At 42.1% G+C, this 21,257-nt stretch overlaps 1 protein-coding gene across 1 annotated transcript; it reads right to left on the bottom strand.

Moving 5' to 3' along the window:
- Positions 1–11,951: 11,951 nt before the first annotated feature.
- LOC143896703 (uncharacterized) lies at positions 11,952–12,518 on the bottom strand. Its single transcript, XM_077404702.1, has one exon. The coding sequence runs from the start codon at positions 12,516–12,518 to the stop codon at positions 11,952–11,954; it is 567 nt and encodes a 188-aa protein (XP_077260828.1).
- Positions 12,519–21,257: the final 8,739 nt, after the last annotated feature.

Here is a 21,257-nt window from a genome sequence, read left to right as displayed (position 1 = left end):
ACGTCGACTCTTGTGTACGTCAAGAAATGCTAGGAACGAGAATGGCTGGTGGATCTGCTTGAGAATAAAGCGAGAAGACATCTAAAAATTGAGACTTTGGATGCAGATTACCAAGATATCGAATCTTTAAATAATCTAGATGTTACTAATACTGTAAGATGCGAAAAACATGTTAAGAATTGCGCATTACAAAATGTATTAAAAATATTTAACTGGTGGTCGCGACACCAAAAAATTAGGATTTTTTGAAATAAACTATATATGTATATATAAACGTTTTATTTCCTTTTCCCACATACTTTGTAGTAGAATATAGATGTTTTTAGCTGTTCAAGAGCTGTTTTTAGCTGTTTTTTTAAGCACTTTTTAGTTGTTTGATAGCTGTTTAAAAGCAGTTATACAGATCGCTGTTATACAGATAATTGTTTTAGTTGTTTGATAGCTGTTTAAAAGCTGTTTTTAGTTGTTTAAAATAAGTTTGATAACGGTTCAATAGCAGTTATACAGATCGCAGTTATACAGATCGCTGTTATACAGATAATTATTTAAAAGCTGTTTTTAGTTGTTTAAAATAAGTTTGATAGCGGTTCAATAGCAGTTATACAGATCGCAGTTATACAGATAGCTGTTTTAGTTGTTTGATAGCTGTTTAAGTTGTTTTAATTGTTTAAAAGAAGTTTGATAGCGGTTCAATAGCAGTTATACAGATCGCAGTTATACAGATTGCTGTTATACAGATAGCTGTTTTAGTTGTTTGATAGTTGTTTGATAGCCGTTTGACAGCTGTTTTTAGCTGTTTTATAGCTGTTTTAAAAAATGTTTTAATGATGTTTGATTGCAGTTCAATAGCTGTCTTTTTTTCTCGCAAGGATTATTTTCGCGTAACATAATACGCCGCAGATAAATCGCGCGCATTTTCGCTCCTCGTTTTATTCGATAGCGGTTCAGAGTATCCACCCGCGATTGCAAGATGCAAAGGTAAGTAGAAGATTATTTTTCATGATAGCTAGTTTTTGATAATATAATGTCACAGATAAATCACGTACAACCCTCTCTCTTCATTTTTCGATGCCCTATAAGTTGAGCTCGGGCTAGAGCGCGGTCAGTATAACGAACATCTTCAGTAGGACGATTAGCGACGAAATTCCGCGTGAATTTTTGTTGAGTGCATGACGATGAAGTTTATAGAAGTATTTTTCCCGAGGGGCATCCTGGTGCGAAAGTGTGACAAAAGTGTAGTGAACAGCGTAATACAGAGTTTTTAAATGTTTTTTTTTCTGTTTAGTGGATGTGGCCGCGATGGGTACGGCGCATTTTAAGGATCGAGGTGCAGATGGAGGACTGGTGGGTGCGGATCCGCATCCCCCGAGATTGCGTAAGTATTTTTTTCTTTTGTGCGTGCGCGTGTTTTAAGAAAAAATATTATTTTTAATGTTTATCTTACAGCTGCGTATGGACTACCATATCCCAGGATTTATTAATATAGATCACTGGCGGTGGGTGTGGGAGGAGAGGCGGGTAGATCGCGAACTGCAGAACGTATTGTGGGAACACAATGAGTTTGGCATTTTTTATTTACGAAGACTTTTCGGTGAGGATTATGAGGAGGAAGAAGAAATATGGTAAGATAATTGCTTTTTCAATAAAAATATTGGTAGGCTAATCGTTTTTCCAATAAAAATTCTATCTTTATCTTAATCGTGTTATTGCATTTGTGTGTTTCAGGTAAATAAGTTGCCATGAACTATAATTATTTTCTTACTTCCTCAGTTTGTTTGGACAAGCTAGCGCACAAGCCTGAACTCTAGAATTAGATGAGGAAGGAACAAATAAAATGAATCCGTGTATTGAGAGAGAGATTGCGTTTAGTAATTTATGTAATTTGAAATGGCTAGATTGGGCAGAACTATACAAAGAATACCAACATTTGTTGCATAGGAGAAGGGAAACTGCCCGAAAACCTTCCCAGTATTCGTGAACCAATTATTACATAGATCATATAAAATACTGTAGAAATACAATAAATGTATAAAACACTTAAAAGAAACAAATCAATAGTTATTATAGTACAATCCTTTCTTTAAATATGTATCATAATATACTTTGAGGTTTTACTGAGGTATTTCTTTATCATATAAAATCTTTGTTGTTAGAGGAATTGTCATAGTAGTCATTATTCTCGTATAATGTCTTTTGACGTAGTCAAGCTTAGAATTAGTTGTTCTTCTCTAAAGAAAGAATTGTTTGAAACATAAACATAAATCAATTAATACAAGAATATCACTTCAGATCAAATCTAGACAATCTGGGAAATAATGCATCAATCTTTTATTTTAAGTGAAGAATTACTATCATCAGTCTATTCATTGATGTTATTTGTAATGTTAATACTGATTGAGTATTACCAAATAAGTATCTAAATCTCGGCAAAGCATTATACTATATCGTGAGCGATTATTATAACAGTGCATGACATGACCGACAACAGAAACACAAGCGATAAGTTTCTCACTGAATTTACTAGACTAAATCTTGTACTAGGCAGTCTTTGATTGACACATTAATTCACTTTAGTAGGAACATAACATTCAATAAGTCAGAATTCGCAAAATACTTAGTAGAATAATTATCAAGTTATTGAGAAGTAACTTTTATAGTAACGCACGGAATTAGTCACTAGATAGTTTTATCTCAACGCAAGAAACGATTAATATAATCCGCAATGAACGTATTCTCATTTCATATGTAATACAAAGAAAAGTACACTTAGCTCGCAAATTAACAAGAGATATTGTCTAATTAATGAGAAAGAAATAATCGCACAAAGAAGAATTAAAGTTTGTTTACTTATCATGAAAATGGTTGTAACCAAACGATTAATTATTTACTTTATTTTAGACTGAGCTCAGTGTTATAAAATTGACTCGAAATGAATTGTGCACAAACCCGAAATAAGAGAGGATGTTTTCCTTTCAACACGAGAAATGTATTATATTTCCTCAGAAGAACAAGGATAACTCTCCACAGAATAACAAGGATAACCATCCCCAGAATAACAAGGATAACCTTCCGCAGAATAACAAGGATAACCTTCCCCAGAATAACAAGGATAACCTTCCCCAGAATAACAAGGATAACCTTCCTCAGATGAGCATAGGATCTTTTGATCAGGATTCCTAACGTGACGCTAGATGAACTTCTAACGTCTCTACTTGCTATTATGAAATGATTGGTTACCTTGTGAGCAAAACAGATGAATAATTAGAGCTAGTCTTACAGAACACGCCTCAGACTTTCTTTCCTCTCGATGTATAAGTAGCTGCTCGTATTCAGCTTGAACAGGATTCCTCGAACGTTCCAGAAAATGGCTGCCTTCCTCGAACCTTCCACGAGCCGGCATGGCTCGCCAGGATGTATCTCGCTGGCTTCCTCTCAATGACGATCGCTGTTGTCCATGAGCTTTTCCGATCCGTATATGTTTCACAATTATCTTATTTATCGCACACGAATAGGCCGATCTCAAATACTTTACGACTTAACTGCGAAAAAATGATGCAATTATGCGACTCGAATTTATGTATAACGCACGATGTTTCACGCACGAGATCTGCGAGACGAATATACTCGCTCGGCCGGGCTGCGCGCCCCTCCCAACATGCTCAAGCATGCGCGGTAAACACGTGCCTCGCCGCCTGGGACGCAGCGTTGTCGGCGCCGCTCGCGCGCTTTTTCCATGAACTACGTAGAACGCGCGGCTTGACTTATCAGATTACAATCGACACTGATGGCCGCAAAAAAGAATAACACAATCTCTCTCTCTCTCTCTCTCTCTCTTTCAACTTCAAACACAGTTAAAGTTGCGCTACATAACAAACCAAAATTATTATTGTATCATTTCTTGTTCATGCGTAATATGATTAAAAATAATTTCTTTTTCATTTACCGTTCCTTTTTGTTACGCTGTCTTTATTTAATAATTTTCGCATAATTTCTGAGCGAGCGCGCGAGGGAGAGATAACGCGAATGGGAGAGAGAGAGAGAGACGGCGCGAACGAGAAGACGCGCGCGAACGGGGGCCGGGAGCGAGCGCGCGAGGGAGAGATAACGCGAGCGGGAGCGTGTGACGTCACGCGGACTCCGCGGCGCAGCGAAACGCGTACCTCCTCGCCCCGCTCCGCGGCGAAAACGCGGTCGCCCCGCGGCGCTGAAAAACGCGGACCCCCTCGCCCCGCGGCGCCGGAAAACGCGGACCCCTCGCCCCGCGGCGCCGGAAAACACGGACTCCTCGCCCCGCGGCGCCGGAAAACACGGCGCCCGAAAAACGCGGTTCCCCCCTCCCTTTCCCCCGCAGCGCATGAAAAAACGCGGTTCCCCCCTCCCCCTCCCCTCGCGGCGCCCAAGAACGCGGTTCCCCCTCCCCCACCCCGCGGCGCATGAAAAAACGCGGACCCCCTCGCCCCGCGGCGCCGGAAAACACGGCGCCCGAAAAACGCGGTTCTTCCCTTTCCCTCCCTGCGGCGCCCGAAAAACGCGGTTCCCCCCTCCCCCTCCCCCGCGGCGCCCAAGAACGCGGTTTGCTCTCCCCCACCCCGCGGCGCATGAAAAAACGCGGTTCCCCCTCCCCCCCCGCCTGCGCCTGCGGTTCCCCCCTGCCCCTCACCCGCCTCAGATCCCCGGAGTGGAACGCCCGTAGCTATAGAACATAAACGTCTTTATTAAAGCAGTCAGGTAAGATTGGCTTTATACGTATCGTTATTTAAAAAAATATATAATTATTTACATTTTGTATTGCAAGTATCTATGGCACGCATATTTCACAACTTTTATTTTTCAACTTAAAATTTATATCAGATAAAATGTTTTAACAAAATTCTATTAAATTCTTTGATAAATAATAAACTTTCAAATCTTTCAATAAACTTTGAGTATTTAAGAAAATAAAGTTTTACACAATATTATAAAACAATCTTGAAAATTAATAATACCACAGTACTTTTAAATAAATGGAGCCTTTGTGAAATATTAAGGTATTCCTTTCACGGAGGAGCGTATTTTGTAGGCGCTTAAGCGGGGCCTCAGCAAACTCTTGTATATTGCATTAAATTTATATAAAATCAAGTTATAATTGATTATTATGTTTAATTATAAGAAAAAAGTAAAAATATTATGTGTATTTAGAAATTTTTTATTTTTCGGTAATTTTTACTGTCAGAACAATATGGCAACGCTGCGCTTTTCAGGGCGCCGATTGTAAAATGTGAAGCTGATAACAAAAATGTCAATGTAAGTGTCAATTTCATTAATCAAAGAATATTGTGACATTTTCTTTTTATCAAAGAAAAATTTTATAATAATAATAAGTGCTAAAAAACATAAAGTGAGGAGTAATGTAAGCAAAAATAAAGGACAATTTTTTGGATAATTTTTTTTTTGAACATAATAAATAGTTGATAATAAACCGTACGTGATGAACTGAAGTGTGACATGAGCGCACAGCGTTGCCAAATAATTCCTTGAAAGTCGCCATTAAAAATATTCATCTATAAACCACATTTCAAATCAACTTAAATATTTTGTTTAAATATTCGGTGACTCTGTATTTTTATCGGCACTATTAAAAATATAGAGTTTAGCGAATATGTGTGTAGCGCAGTTAATATTTAATATCTTAAAATATTTGATAAACAAATTATTACATTGAAATATGGAAAATAGACTTTTTTTATAACGTCACATATAAATATCGAATTTTCAAAGTCATAATTCTTCTTTATATGTTTGGTAATGTGGTTTAATTTTTTTCTAGCGTAAAGATATGCATTTTAACTTTCTCGTACCAAAAAATCAGTTAATTCTTAAGACTTTGGTGTCATGAAAGAAATACCTTAATCAAGCCATCTTAAATGTAAATATCTCACTGTTTTCTTCTTATTGTTTTAGAGTTCTATTGGATTACATCCTATGCTATTATTAAATTTTTTACTTAATTTTATCCTTAAATCTCTTGTTTTTGTTTCAGATTGCTGTAGAACATTGTGATGCCTGTTTTAAATATTTAAAAAGACAACGAAGATATTAGAATATTACGTTACTTTTTTCCTTTCGAATACTATTGATTATGTACCCAAGCAATTATTTGTACATTTGTGCGACTTTTCAATATTGGATATTTGAGTTTTGCTTCGTTGATCTGACGAAATTAAAGATGGTAAGTTCTTGTTTTTTATGTTAACACTAAAGAAGGATAAGGCTGCCTTGCGTTCATCATCGGTCCACCTAATCTTAGTAGTTTTTCTTCTTTTAGAACCAAAAGGCGATGCTGAAATAATAATAAATTTATTACATTAGTCTAATATGCTTATATAATAATTCTATAATTTACAAAACGTAAGATATATAGATATTATATAGGAATTGTTTAAACATACTTTTACTTTTCTTTCCTACTTTTATATTACTATTTATGTTTTATTGTTAGATATCTCTTTAGTTTTTCTCTTTTTTGAGTTAGGTACGTTTGAAGTACTTAAATTTAAGTTTATGTTATCTTCATTGTCTGAGTTAATCATATTTTCTCTATCTCTGCAACTTGTTTTCCTTTTGGGATATACTGAAATAACATAAAAATTTATATTTTATATCTTTATAATATAGAATTGAATTGATTTAATTTTAAATGTGTGTAATGTAAAAAGTAACATATGTAAATATTAAATATAAAAATTTGTGTACATACTTTTCTTATCAATATTTATTTCATGTTTCTTGCTAGACATTTGTCTAGCAGAGAATTGATCTGATTTTGATGAAATATCAGAAGTACTTGAGCTTGTATCATTTTTATCGTTAGAATCAATTATATTTTCGTTATCCTGTTCATCCTCATCGTCACTTTCATCAGTTGCATTTTCTCCTTGAGCATATTTCAGTAATCGCGTTATAGCTAAATCTCGTGTTATGTCAGATTGCCTATAATGCATTTTATGAATCCTTTCATGATGGCCCATAAAATTTGCTAGATCATTAACTTGGTTATCAGATACATCTAATTTAATGCACCTTGTAGCAATATGTTTTCTTAATATTGTACCACGTAATGAATTTGGCATTTTCGCTCCAGAAGTTGCAGAATATTTTCTCATTAATACACATGCTCTCAAATATGCATGTCTTCTTTTGTCCACGGTATTTATGCCAAATATATAAGGATTTTCTTCAGGAACACCAGCCTGTTTACGATAATTAACTATCATTTTCATGCATTTTACTGTTTCTTCATGGAGTAAAACAGGAACTGTTCTTGCTAATTTTCCACGTATTGTTATTCGAACATATTTGGATAAAGATTCGTATAATTCTGGTTCTTCTTCTTTTGAAATTGTAGTAGAAGTTTTTAAATTTTCGATTAAGATACGTTTTAATTCACCAGCACTTCTTCTATTGAACATCATAGTAGAAACTAATGTTGCTTCGGATAATACACGCCATGCTTGTATAGAGAATCCATCTTTTTCTAACGCTTTTAAAGCCTTTGTGCGTTCATCATTCAGGTAAGTTTTTAATATTTTAATATCATTCATAGACGGTAAAATTACCTTTTTCTGTCTTATTCGACGTCCTTGAGTTTCGTGCACAACTTTGTTTACGCTGATTGGATAATCTTCTTCAAATAACTTTAAAACATTTTTTACTACAACTTGGTTATCAGATATTTGTCTCTTAATATACATACTCCTTACAATTTGTCCAACTTGTTTTATGAGTGTTCCCAAGGATGATGCGATAGAAGGTACTTTATATGTCCCAATTGTTTCGTCAAATTGTGCAAGATTATTTAAAGCTTTAACGCAAAGATTATATCTTCTTGGATCATATATTGATTTAAAATCTATTATAGTATTATCAGTTTCTTTCATAGCGGCAAGAAATCGTCCAAGTAATCTTAATTGTGATCTTATCATATCATGCTGATGTTGAAGACAATACTTCAAACACATTTTATTTTCATTAGCAATAAGTAATTTATCATATCTGATAAGCTGAGTTATGCTGTCTTCTCTCATCACCGGAAATACCAATCTTCTTAATGACGTACTTGCAGTGTAATGTATACGACAAGCCACAGTATGCCCTAGTACTTCTATATTTCTTTGATGATTCTCTCTATTTTGTGCACATGACTTGAAATGATAGTAGGAGATGTTTTGACAGTTCTGTCCCGGGAGCACCGAGGGGGGAGCGGGGCGGGAGGGACTCGAGGGCGAGGGGAGAGCGGGGCGGGGGGGACTCGATGGCGAGGAGAGAGCGGGGCGGGGGGACTCGAGGGTGAGAGGGAGCGGGGGGGCGATTCGTTGGCGAGTGGGGAGCAGGGGGGGCGGGAGGGGTCGGCGAGCGTGTCGGGACATGTTTATTAAATATTAATAAACATATCGTATAGACAAGGGGTACCGCCGAGGGGGGGAAGGCGATTCGTTGGTGAGGAGGGAGCAGGGGGGGGCGGGGGGGGGGGGGGGTCGACGAGCGTGTCGGGACATGTTTATTAAATATTAATAAACATATCGTATTGACAAGGGGTACCGCCGAGGGGGGGGGGGGGTAAGTGTCCGCGTTCTACGCCGAGGATGGTCCGCGGGGGGGGGAAGTCGTCACTTTATCGGCGCGGGGGTATTACAAAGGCGCCGTTTGGCTGCTGGAATTTTATCGGCGAATATAAACAAAACAGCGAGTTAGACACTAGACTCTGCAATGATCTCACCTTTCTAAAACATGCGAGCCGCCATTCGGTTACGGCGTCTCACTACAAAAGCGAGCGTCGATGGTCCGACGACGGTTTGAAGATAAAATAGCCGAGGTAAACAGTTGATAAAATTTGTCACCGATGACGAACCGTTGCGGAGTCCTCTTCATGTTTTTTTCTAGGAAAAGCCGTTGCTGATTACGATTTAACCGTCACGGCGGTATTCGGTTATGGCGCGGCATATTACAAAAAGCGAGCGCCGATGTCCGGCTGCTGGAGTCGATGCGTATATTTATATCTTAATAGAGAATGCTGGTCTTAATGACCCTTCGGACTCGCGATGTCCGGTACTTATGACTATTCAACGGCGCATCAGCCGCGTCAGCTCCGCACTAAACAATTTCGCGCTATTTTTTACAACGCAGTACGTAAAAGACAAAGAAAGAAATGACGTCATCGGGACGATGATCGACCCGATAACGTATCGAACCTGTTGGAACATGTTCGTCGTAAACAACATTTGATAAATTATAGGTAGGGATGGACATGCACGCAAAAAAATTACATCGTTGATTTAGTTGTAAAAAAAGCCTGTTTATTTAACTCTTTTTTTACATAATATATATATATATATATATTACATACTAAAAACTAAAGCTGCGAGCTCACAATCGATGATCTGATTCGTATTGAACGCATCGCTAGCGTATATTACATTCGACGCTTCCTTGGGATCCTTCACAGTGGACGCGATATCGGAGAACTGCGCAAACTTTGCATCGACCGTCGCAAGTATTCTGATCAAACGATCGAATTTCGCATCGATGCACCGATCGAGATCGAACATACGATGCAACGTCGATTCGGTCATTCTCAAGCATACGTTTGCAGATTCGAGACGTATGAGTTTGATGTTATTAACCGTACAAACTCTCATCGTTAGCGGTCCAACGTTTATAAAACTATGGATATCTTTGAAGTCATTGTGAAAGAAATTCTGAATATTTTGCCGTTGCTCGTAGAGTGCCTTCCACGTTTTGAGAGACAACAGCAGTTCCTTTCCTCGGCGAGGATCTCCAACGGCGATCTCCACGTAGCTCGATGGACCCACGTTGATACCAATTTCGAGGAATTTGTATTCCGTAGCTGTCAGCGCGTATCGTCTGCTGAGTATACGAACCGCGCGACGATCCAACAAAATGCTGTATAAAAGAAATGAAATTAGTTTTATTTATCGTAAGTATTACAATTTGCAAAGATATAAAAACTGAGGTAGGCTTTATATGTTTTTTTTTATTCTAAACGAAACTTACCTATTACATTTCTTTTCATACGTTTGAGTTTCAACGTCATGAATCGGTACGTAATAATTCATGGTATTCATGCGTTTTGCACCGTTGTTGCTGCTGCTGCTATTGCATCCGTCAAAGGAGAACATTTTTGCTCTCTAGGCTCTGAGAAGTTGACCTTCAGTACAAGCGATCGCGTCGATCGCGACAAGACTGATCATATAAAATTAATCGAGTATACGCGACAGCACCCACTATAACCCTTCCAAAAAAACTATGATAAAGGAGGGGGAAAATAATGTTTCTGGAACGCCCAATTAGCGTTCTGAATTTTAGGAGAAAGGACTAAGGATGTTTTTTCTTTATTAACGTATATCCCCCCTCCCCCTCCACATGACATCAACCGACAAACATGTTCAAACATGTTCGTCTAAAACTGATACCTCCCTCGAAGCTATCGAGTTAGAATTCGTCACGTATACCAACTTATTCTTTAATTTTGTACACTATCGACTAAAGGGAAAAGGAAATTAAACATTGTAAAATTTACACATACATATAAAATTTATTTTTTAAAAAGATGACAATTCTTTCTAGCGTTTCGACCACCAGTTAAATATTTTTAATACATTTTGCAACGCGCTATTCTTAACGTGTTTTCCACATCGCATAGTATTGGTAGCATCTAGAATATTTAAAGATTCGATATCTTCGTAATCCGCATCCAGAATCTCAATGTTTGGGTTTCTCGCTTTATTCTCAAGCAGATCCACTAGCCATTCTCGTTTCTGGCATCCCTTGACGTACACGAGAGTCGGCATCTCGTCGTCGTCGTCGTCGTCGTCGTCGTCGTCCTCTTCCTCACCGAGCACGGCCGATGTAATTAAACGCTTCACCTTGCTGTACGGCACGTTTCCGTCTTCCCATCGTAATCCATGGTGATTGCGAATCAACCAGGAAGCGCACGATTTGTCGGATTTTGTGAGGAGATTCCACGGCATGGAGCATGTAAAGATGTAATGCGCCAGAACGGCCCCGTTTCTCAGCACCGCCGCCTCCTTTACGACAAATTTCATCCCGACGACGAAACCTTGCAGGTCGACAAACGTTGGTGCGGGCATGAAGAGATATCTCTCTTTCTTCGATGCGTGAATCGAGAGGAATGACGCGCGTTTCGCGACACTCTGATTTCTATATCCTGCTCCTTTTTTTCCCCTCTCATAAATTTGTATCGGGAGTTAAAGAGAGAGAAAATTTTTGTCGACGTTGCCGCGATCACTCAGACTATTTTGCGCACTACGTTGGTCAACGGATTGTACTCGATCACGCGATCGTGTATGAGACAGTACGCGAGACAGTACGCGGAGGTATTCGGCGGTACGTTCTCCATGCAATCGAATTCTAGTCTGACATCCACGGTGGCGTATTTGACGGATTCGTTTTGTCGAAAGCAATCGATGATCACGAACGGGCCGTTACGTAGAAAAATCGAAACGGTGAGACTCGGCCCAAAATATTCGTATCCGTAATAGCCCTTGCAGAAACGCGCGTACATATCGTACAGAATCGCCCATCTGTGTTTACCAAAGTCCAAATTCAAATTGTCGTACGGATAGACTTCCGAGTTTAGGTAGAGTTTTACGTTGATCAATTTGCAGTCGTCGAATCGGCTCGTGTCCGCGGACATGACGTTCTTCCGACCCGTTTGCAGAGCGAAAACGACGTATCGCGGTTTCTCGAGCTGAGTCGCGGTCTTATTGGCCCACGAGTGCTTGGTCGTGTTCTGCAACAGGGGATTCGTACAGATCCCACGAACGGAAACCCATACTTAGATATCGTCCGTTTTCCAAGGCGCGCAGCATCGACAGCTTAATGTTGACCTCGCTCAATACCACGTGAGGCATTCGCCACTGTATCTTCAGTAGTTAGACAGTAGGCTCCAACGCGAGACTTCCCATCAGACAATTGTTGTCGGTGCGCGATTGTATCAAGATTAATTCGTGACGAGCGTTGATCACCACGCGTTTGTAATCTTCGCAAAATCCCAGTAACAGGTTGAGCGGTAAGCAGAAATTGAAGTATCCGTTCGCGTTATTATGTGGTTCCCAGTTCGCGTTTCGCAGGATCACGCTTCTGTCGGACGATACCGTTACGTAGTTCTTGAGCGTGCTGGCTATTCCTACGTTTCTGCAATGATCAATCTCCACACCGTCGAGCTCGTATCGAATTTCATCGAACATGAACGCAACGCAATTATTCCCCAATACCACGTTATCGGCTTGGCCGGCTGCTCTGGTCACCGTCAATGTTCCTTCGACGTAGAGAAAACTTTCGCACGGCAACGTATACAAATCCTGCTGTTGTATGGGTATTCGTATCTCGTCCCTATACTCGAACGTTGTGTTGGCGTACGGGTTGTACGTGTGAGTCTCGATCTTGACGATGCGATCGTCAAAGACCGGCTCGCCTCCGATGTTAAGAATTTCAGTCATCGTTCAGATGTTTCGTACCGCGAATCCCAGAGATTGTAAAAATTTAACGTTCGATGCGTTGAGCTTCTTTCTCGTCTCTGTTTTAACGCTACCGAATGTCGATTTGATGATATCGTCGATCGTCGCAGTCGTAAAGATATTCTTATTTGTCGCGTGCTCCGAGTCGTTCAACACGAGCATGTCGCACGTCGCGCGTTATCGCTGTCGCCGTCGTACGTGCAATCTGACAGTGATCTCTTCTCCTCGAAAATCGAGCAATCGTCCGTCTTGATCAGCGACGCGTATCGTTAGATTCGTAACGCCTTGCGCGATGATCGGCAGGTAAATGATCTGCGCCGGCGTTTCCGATATCTTATATCCCGGTGGTACGCTCGGTGAAAATTCGTGTATCGTATGAACGCGTTTGCCGTTGCTGTACGCACCCGCGGTCACATTACACTCCACGTGGATAATGTTTACATTGATAATATTAATCGGTGCATCCGATTCGTGCCACTGTCCCGGCTGCAATATACGCGTCGACGAGAATCCCAGCAGCGATCCGACGTTGTTCGGTTTGTTAAAGTTCACTCTGAAAGCGCACTTGATCTCGCTCTTCATCGTATTGTAATTTGCGCGGAGCATTATCGGGTATTCCGCGACCTCGTCTTCGTAGCCGTTCGCGCGAACGGTCTCCTCTCGCGCGATATCCACGATCGACGTACGACGATCGTCGTTGGAACGAACCACGCGTCGCGGACGTTTACGCGAAATTTCACGTTTCAAAAACTCGTGTATGGCCCGTATCTCGTACAATCCCTCGGGAATCGTAATTTCCGTGTCATCCTCGTTGAAATAAAATTTATTATTCAAAGAATTCACGTTCGGAATCGTGTGATAAGTCTCGAAACACGTTAGCCCAAGCTCGTAGTCACCGTCGCTCAGATCCAAGGCGGGAAAATAGTGCTCCGCGAGGATGCTGCTCTTCCCCGTCAGCGTGAACGTTATTGACATGTCGGCGGAAGCTGTTCGACGAACACTGAGTCTCCACACGGCGCGTCGTCAAATTTTAATTTAACGCCGATCGTCGTCGATCGTTCGGAGAAATTGCAAACATAATTGTCCACAGATGCTCTGATCGTATCGCTGATGAGACGTGCGATTGTACTCAATTTTCATCACGCTCGGTCCGAAATATCGCACCAGTTCTTTCGGTGGTCGAAGATTGCCGAAACTGTCGAAATATACGACTCCATCTTCCCTCTTCGCGTACGCTACCCAATGAGTACCGGGACCCGCTGCGTCGTCCAAATTTACGATACCGCTTTCGTTTCGACGTACACCGCCGATCGGTAACGAATCACGCATGAAGACACCTCTGAAGAACGGTACGCGCATACGCCTTGCCAGTCGATTCAATTGTACGTTAGTCGTAATACCCGCGGGCATATTTAACGTTTTTTTGACGTTCATTTTTTTCTCGACGCTACTCGCCCGCGTTTGTGCGGGCCGAGATACAGCCCTTGTCCATATTTGTACGGAGCGAGATAAAGTCCGCGACCTTCCGCGGCGCGATTGTGACGTTGCATTTCTTCCAGCTGACGCCGCGCGGCTTTGTTATCGTTCACGGCCTTTACAACTCCCGCTGCTCCGCCGGCCAGAGAACCGAGAACTCCCAACAACGGTAGAATCGGCAATACGCCGCCTCGTTTCGCTGTCGGAAGTATCCGTTTTTTCGTTAAATTTTTTTTCTTCACCGTTTTCGATTTTTTCGTTTTCAAACCCATTCCGAGCTTCGTCTTAGTCTTTATGGTCGCTCAGACGGCTGTAGCGGCAGCTCTTTCTCCAAGAGTCGAATCTCTCGCGGTAATGCGTTTTCGCGCTTCCGCAGCGAGTATCTCGTCCGCCGCGTGTCTCTCGGTGAGATCGCGGTTACGCGAATAGGCTACGTCGTGCTCGCGACACGCCGCGTCCAATGGATTAATACCTTGATCGCCTCTCGCCAATCGTTCTTGTAAACGAGTTCCCGGACCGCAAAATTGATAGCTGGGAATGTGTAATTCGAACTGAAGTGTTTTTATCGCGCGATTTAACAGGCCTCCACCATTTTTTTTTTCGTTGACATTCGCCGCAATTCTTTATCATTGGCGCGGGACCGTCGATGTGCGTTCGCTGCCACGGTCGATTGTAATGTTCGTAACAGCGACGATATGTCTGAACCTCCAAATCCGCCTTTATATGTTCCGGAAGCTTGTCCCACATGTAGTGGACGTGATCGCCGCACGTTTGCAGCAGAACGGCTTTCGGCGCAAATTGCAGCTGTTCGGCGCTCAAGTCGCGAATATCGGAAGATCTCGACAGTAGGACGAACATTTTTGTTACTGAGCAATTCGCGGTTCCGCTCGCCTATAAATAGGCGTTCGAGTCAGCCAAATAGTCGGCAGTGTGGAAAGAAATGAGATTCGTGCGACAACCGTTGGCGATTCGCGTGACGAATTGCGACGACAGATCACGGTCGATGGGAAGCAACGTGGAGAAACGCAAGCACGGTACGATGTTACCGACTACTATACGTGCGATCATTTGCGGCCCTTCGAATTGCGGTAAAACCAACGTTCTGATTAGCTTGCTGGAAAGTCCGCACGATGTACGTTTCGAAAACGTGTACGTGTACTCAAAATCGCTGCAACAGCCGAAATATCTATATCTGGAGAATTTATTGTCGTCGATCGACGAAATCGGCTACTTTACGTTCTCCAATAACAGTGACGTCATTCCACCGAGCGACGCGCGTCCAAACTCGATCTTCGTCTTTGATGACGTAGCGTGCGATAGGCAAGACGCTGTGAGAGAGTATTTCTTAATGGGCAGGCACTCAAGCGTCGACTCCTTCTATCTCTGTCAGACGTACGCGAGAATACCTAAACATCTGATACGCGACAACGCAAATCTGCTGATCCTGTTCAAACAGGATAGTACCAATTTGAAACACGTGTACAACGATACGTGAATACCGACATGTCGTACAATAAATTTTGCGCGTTGTGCCACGATTGTTGGCAATAAAAATACGGATTCATAGTGATAGACAATGACAGCGCGCTTTCGAACGGCCGATACAGAAAAGGATTTAACGTGTTCGCGATACCGTAAAAGCGATCAGTCGTTGCCGATACCTCGTCGGAGGTGAAACGTTAGCGTTACAGAGAGAGATCGACACTCTGCTTTTTTCCGCGATGGCTGCGATCGACGGAAGCGAGAATATTCGCGAACGCGAGAAGGTCGTGAAAGAGATTGCGAAGACGAGTAATTCGATTCGCAAGAAACTTCGCGCTTTGAAGACCGGTAAGATCGAGAAGGACATTGAGTTGGACACGCACTTTAAACCCCTCATCGAGCCGTTGAAAAAGATCGTTGACAACTCGAACTTGATCGCGGTGAAAAAAGAGGAGCCGACGGAGAGCGACGCTGACGCGAAAATCGAACCGTTATCCGTTCAACAGCGCGGGGAGGAGGAGGATGCTACACCAAAGAGAAAGAAGAAACGATTAGACTCCTGGCCGGATCTGTCATCGACACCGTGTAAATTTGATCAATCGAAACGACCGATAACTTCTACACCGATAACCTCTACACCGACGCGAACCGTGCAACGTACAAGTCCCGAATTTCTTGAAACCGCGAATGTTTTCAAAACTACGGACGACTCGATCGGGACGACCGTTCATAATCGGTTGCAAACGTCGGAGGGTCGAAAATGGTTTATAGAATCGTTGGAAGATCACTAGGGTCCACTGAGCCGAATTTACATCGCAGATGTTTTGGGCGCTTGTCCAACAATAGACATAGCGTACGGCGTTTATCTCGGCAATAATCAATTGATGCTCGGTAATAAAAGTTTTGACGTGGACAAAGCGGATAACATTTATATCGACGGCGTACGATACGCCGGCACACCCGGTATTTACGAGTTGATCTTCAAGAAAATACCCGATGACACGATCTACACGGAGGACGATAAGATTAAGTACAGGAGCATACTGTTGGCAACAAGTGTTCATAAATACAAGCATGATCCTCTCGGGCAACTAAAGGGCAACGTGGGATTCAAGTATCGATTTGTAATCTCACCGTTGATGACTACCAAATCCAAGAAGAAAAAATCCAGAAATGAATTATCCATGCCTTGCGCGATGACGCTAACTGACAATAAGATTGACTACGTGCACTGGGACGACCCCAACGAGCTGGTGGATCGTCTGCGATTGCTCGACGCTTTGCGTCAAGCTGGCAACAATGCCCACGACAACGAGATCATGTCGATCATCGAGGAACTTCGCGAAGCCGGGCTTATCATAAATTAAACGGTGCGACGGCGATCCGTTCAATCAGCGTCGAAATGCCGATCAACAAATTTGGATTGTTCGAGCACAGCGGAGACGCGACGAACGCCATTTCGTGCCATCGATGGAGCGGATTAATGAGAAATTTCGTGTGCAATAACGCTCTGTGTCGCGCCGCCACGGACTTTGACGCAAAGTCGCGCAAGATTCGATCGGTTGGTGGACGAATTGCACGCACCGGCGAGAAGAAATTTTCCCCGCAGACACGTCATAGTGCAAGGGTACGACGACCTGTGGCAAGCTGACATCGTCGAGATGCGTCCGTACTCGCGTTTCAACGGAGGCTACCACTACATACTCACCGTCATCAATGTGTTGAGCAAGTACGCGTGGGCCGTGCCGCTCAAGGGTAAAGGCGGCAGCGAGACAGCCGACGCTATCGCTAAAATAATTCGACGCAGCGGGAGGTGCCCTAGTAATTTACAAACCGACATGGGGAAGGAATTTTACAACACCGACGTGCAACGTCTCGTGAGAAAACACGACATCAATTATTATTCCACGTATTCGGTGTTGAAGGCGTCGGTCGTCGAGCGATTCAATCATACGTTAAAGAACAACATGCGGAAGATGTTTACGCTCAACGGAAATTACAAGTGTATACTACATTCATACATTCGTACATTCATACGTTATACGACATACATACGTTATACTACTACTATATTATATATAGTATATAACTTTTGTTCGCACGTTTGTCACCCGTCACAAACTCGCTGTTGAACACAGTATTTATCTTTACACTTGCGTGTCTTTGCATGACGTTCCGCACACAATCGAGCACGATGACTTCAGCGTCTTCGAGAAATTTTCGCGGTTCGATGTAATTGATATTTATCACCGCACCGGTCAATACACGGTATTCGAACGCGGCATCGATCTCTCGCCAAACGAGTCTTTCCGCGTTATCGTTACTACTAGTGCCCGCCGCGTACTCACCACCGATATGTACGAACCGTCTCTGTATGAGTCTTCGCACGTTCGAGTCGCGCGATTTTTGCCACTAAAGATTGTCTGTTTACGCGGCTCTCATCTGTGATTAAGAGCCGCGGACGTTTGGAACATCAGTCTTCTTCGAGCTGCTCAATAAACTCCTCGCATCGCCGTATCCATGCAAAATATTCGTCCAAGGTAGCGATTTGGTCGGATCGTTCCAACAGGTTGCGTTCCGTTTCATCGAGATGTTCCATGTTTTGTTTTTAATACTGTCTTTTTAGATTACGTCACATTCTTCGATGGAGCACTTGCACGTGACTTGATCGCACGCTGAACAATATCGTTTGCAACGTTGAATTTCATAGTGCGCAGACATAAAATAACCAGGACTGAAGTAAGGGACATTAAATCCATGATTATCCTCCCAATTATTAATATCATCAAGGTCACGTTCATAGGTTCTTTGAAGCATCAATAGATGATTAGGATTATTGAGACGGCCAGGGTACATATAATTTAGACGCCCAATAGCGATAGTCAACAATAGGTTTAATATGATACGGCACAACGTCAGCACGGCGAGCTGCACGTGATTCTTCCTCGCTAACGCACTCGTCCCGCAGCGGTCGATACACTTTTCGTCTCACGTTAAAATCCCAGTTATAAGGAGAATTGGTATTGATAACGACTCTTTGTCTAGCGAAGCGTTGACCGGTTCCGCGTATACCGAGTTCGCGATCGCGAAGAAACTGCACCGGCGATATTCGTTGCACATCCGTCAATTTCACTCCTTGATCTTCTTCACGCAAACCATCGGTGATATCTGTTATAATTCATTCCATTATTAAATCATCGTCAGATTTTGGAGGCTCCACAGATTTCTCTTCAATTATCCACACCATGTTGTGCACGTTATGTATAATGTCCCACTCGCGATAATATATTTTTTTTATTACTTCATGCAAATCAGGCACATGTTGCATGATATCAAAATTATTGCCATCTCCTTTATCGTGAAAAATATTCTTCTGTATTGAATACTTGACACAAAAAAACTTTACCCTCGAATATGAACGTTCGCGTCGCGAAAACTAGCCGAAGACTGATCCGCAAGATGTGGATCCATAATCATCCTGGCGACAATGGATGCTATGCGTTCGTATAATTATCGTTAGACATATTTTGTTTATACATTCCAGCAGCCGGACATCGACGCTCGCTTTTGTAATGAAACGCCGTAACCGAATGGCGGCTCGCATGTTCTAGAAGGGTGAAATCATTGCAGAGTAAAGTGTCTAATTCGCTGTTTTGTTTATATTCGCCGATAAAATTCCAGCAGCCGAACGGCGCCTTTGTAATACCCCCCCATCGATAAAGTGACGACCCCCCCCCGCGGACCACCTTCAGCGTAGAACGCGGACACCTACCCCCCCCCCCTCGGCGGTACCCCTTGTCAATACGATATGTTTATTAATATTTAATTTAATAAACATGTCCCGACACGCTCGCCGACCCCCACCCCCGTCCCCCTCGAGTGAGTCCCGGTTGCGCACATTACAAATCGGACACGACAATATTTCCCGATCGGACACGGTGCCATTCGGACACGGTGCCGATTGGACACAGTTACTATCGGACACGATGTCGATCGGACACGGTGCCGTTCGGACACGGTGACGTTCGGACACGGTGCCGTACGGACACGGTGCCGTTCAGACACAGTGCCGATCGGACACGGTGCCGATTGGACACGGTGCCGATTGGACACAATCCCGATCGGACACAGTTACTATCGGACACATTTAGTTGCATTCGGACACGGTGTCGATCAGACACATTTAGTTGCATTCGGACACGGTGTCGATTGCACACGGTGCCGATTGCACACGGTGTCGATTGCACACGGTGGCGTTTGCACACGGTGCCGATCGGACACGGTGCCGATCGGACACGGTGCCGATCGGACACGGTGGCGTTTGCACACGGTGGCGTTTGCACACGGTGCCGATTGCACACGGTGGCGTTTGCACACGGTGGCGTTTGCACACGGTGCCGATCGGACACGGTGCCGATCGGACACGGTGCCGTTCGGACACGGTGTCGATTGCACACGGTAGCGTATGCACACGGTGGCGATTGCACACGGTGTCGATTGCACACGGTGGCGTTTGCACACGGTGCCGAATGCACACGGTGGCGTTTGCACACGGTGCCGATCGGACACGGTGTTTCAGATAACTATATTCTACATGTACCTTATTTTTCTATCTTATTTTGCGTTCAAATTGTATTGTTAATAGAGATGATATAGTTTATTTTTTTTTGGACTGGTTTTATGAAACAAATACAATACATTTTGATAAATGCAAATAGCTTTATATATATATATATATATATATATATATATATATATATATATTAATATATATATATACACACACATACATAGATTGCAGAATTTATCTAAAATTTGTCAAAAAAAGTGCCACTGTTATTTTAAATTATATAATTACCAATTGTTTTTTTATAGCGTCATAAGTAGACCGTAGGGATGAGGTGTTTTTATTGTGCAGGCGCACCGAACGCGCGGTTTCTTGCGTTCCTCGCTGGTCTCGCTACTCGCAACCACATGGTTGAATCCACGTTTTCGCGCTTCCGCTCGCATCTCGTGCATCTCGTGGAACATATATCTCGGAATCACACCAAGATCTTCGCTTATATTATCTTATTTTTGTTGAAAGTACTTACGGATTCCGTGATTTTGTGTTTTTCATATTGTTTTGGATGAAATAATGTTTCTTTTGAAGTGCGACGAAGACGAATCATATTGCATGGTAAATGACGAAGATGTTATTTTCGATGATGAAATGGTGAAAAAAGGAGAGACTGTTCGGTTCTATTACAACAAGAAACAATATACTGGAACTGTCCTTATGTTCTCAGGTTCGTTATTCCTTATTTGTATTAATTGTTCTTATAATTTGATAACTAGCATGTTAGTACCTGACCTAACCTATATAACCTAATCTAATCTTTAAAATTTGCACACTAGAATTTCTTCAGATTTATTTCTTTTTCATGTGTAGATAACCAAGATGCAATTGAAAAAGAGCTGAAGAGATATAAGACAGAATGTAAAATGAAACGAAATAGCAATAAGTCAAAGCATGCCCGTAAAGGATTTGACGTAAAGAAACCCTGCAATGACAAACTTGTCGGTAAAGTGCCAAAAAAGACAACAGAAGAAATAAAGAAAACAACATACTCTTTTGTAAATACATATATATATATTATTTTTTATTTTATTATGTAATTAAATTTAAAGAACGGATGATCTATTTTGAAAATTTTACTGCTCTTCCTAGAGTAAGATTTAGTTTCGGAAAAAAAATTTTTATATAAAAACAAATATTTCTAT

The sequence above is a fragment of the Temnothorax americanus genome, unplaced genomic scaffold (genome assembly GCF_048541705.1).
Source record: "Temnothorax americanus isolate GAGA-0224 unplaced genomic scaffold, ASM4854170v1 Scaffold192, whole genome shotgun sequence".
NCBI lineage: Eukaryota > Metazoa > Arthropoda > Insecta > Hymenoptera > Formicidae > Temnothorax > Temnothorax americanus.
This window is presented reverse-complemented; position numbering and strand designations above follow the sequence as displayed.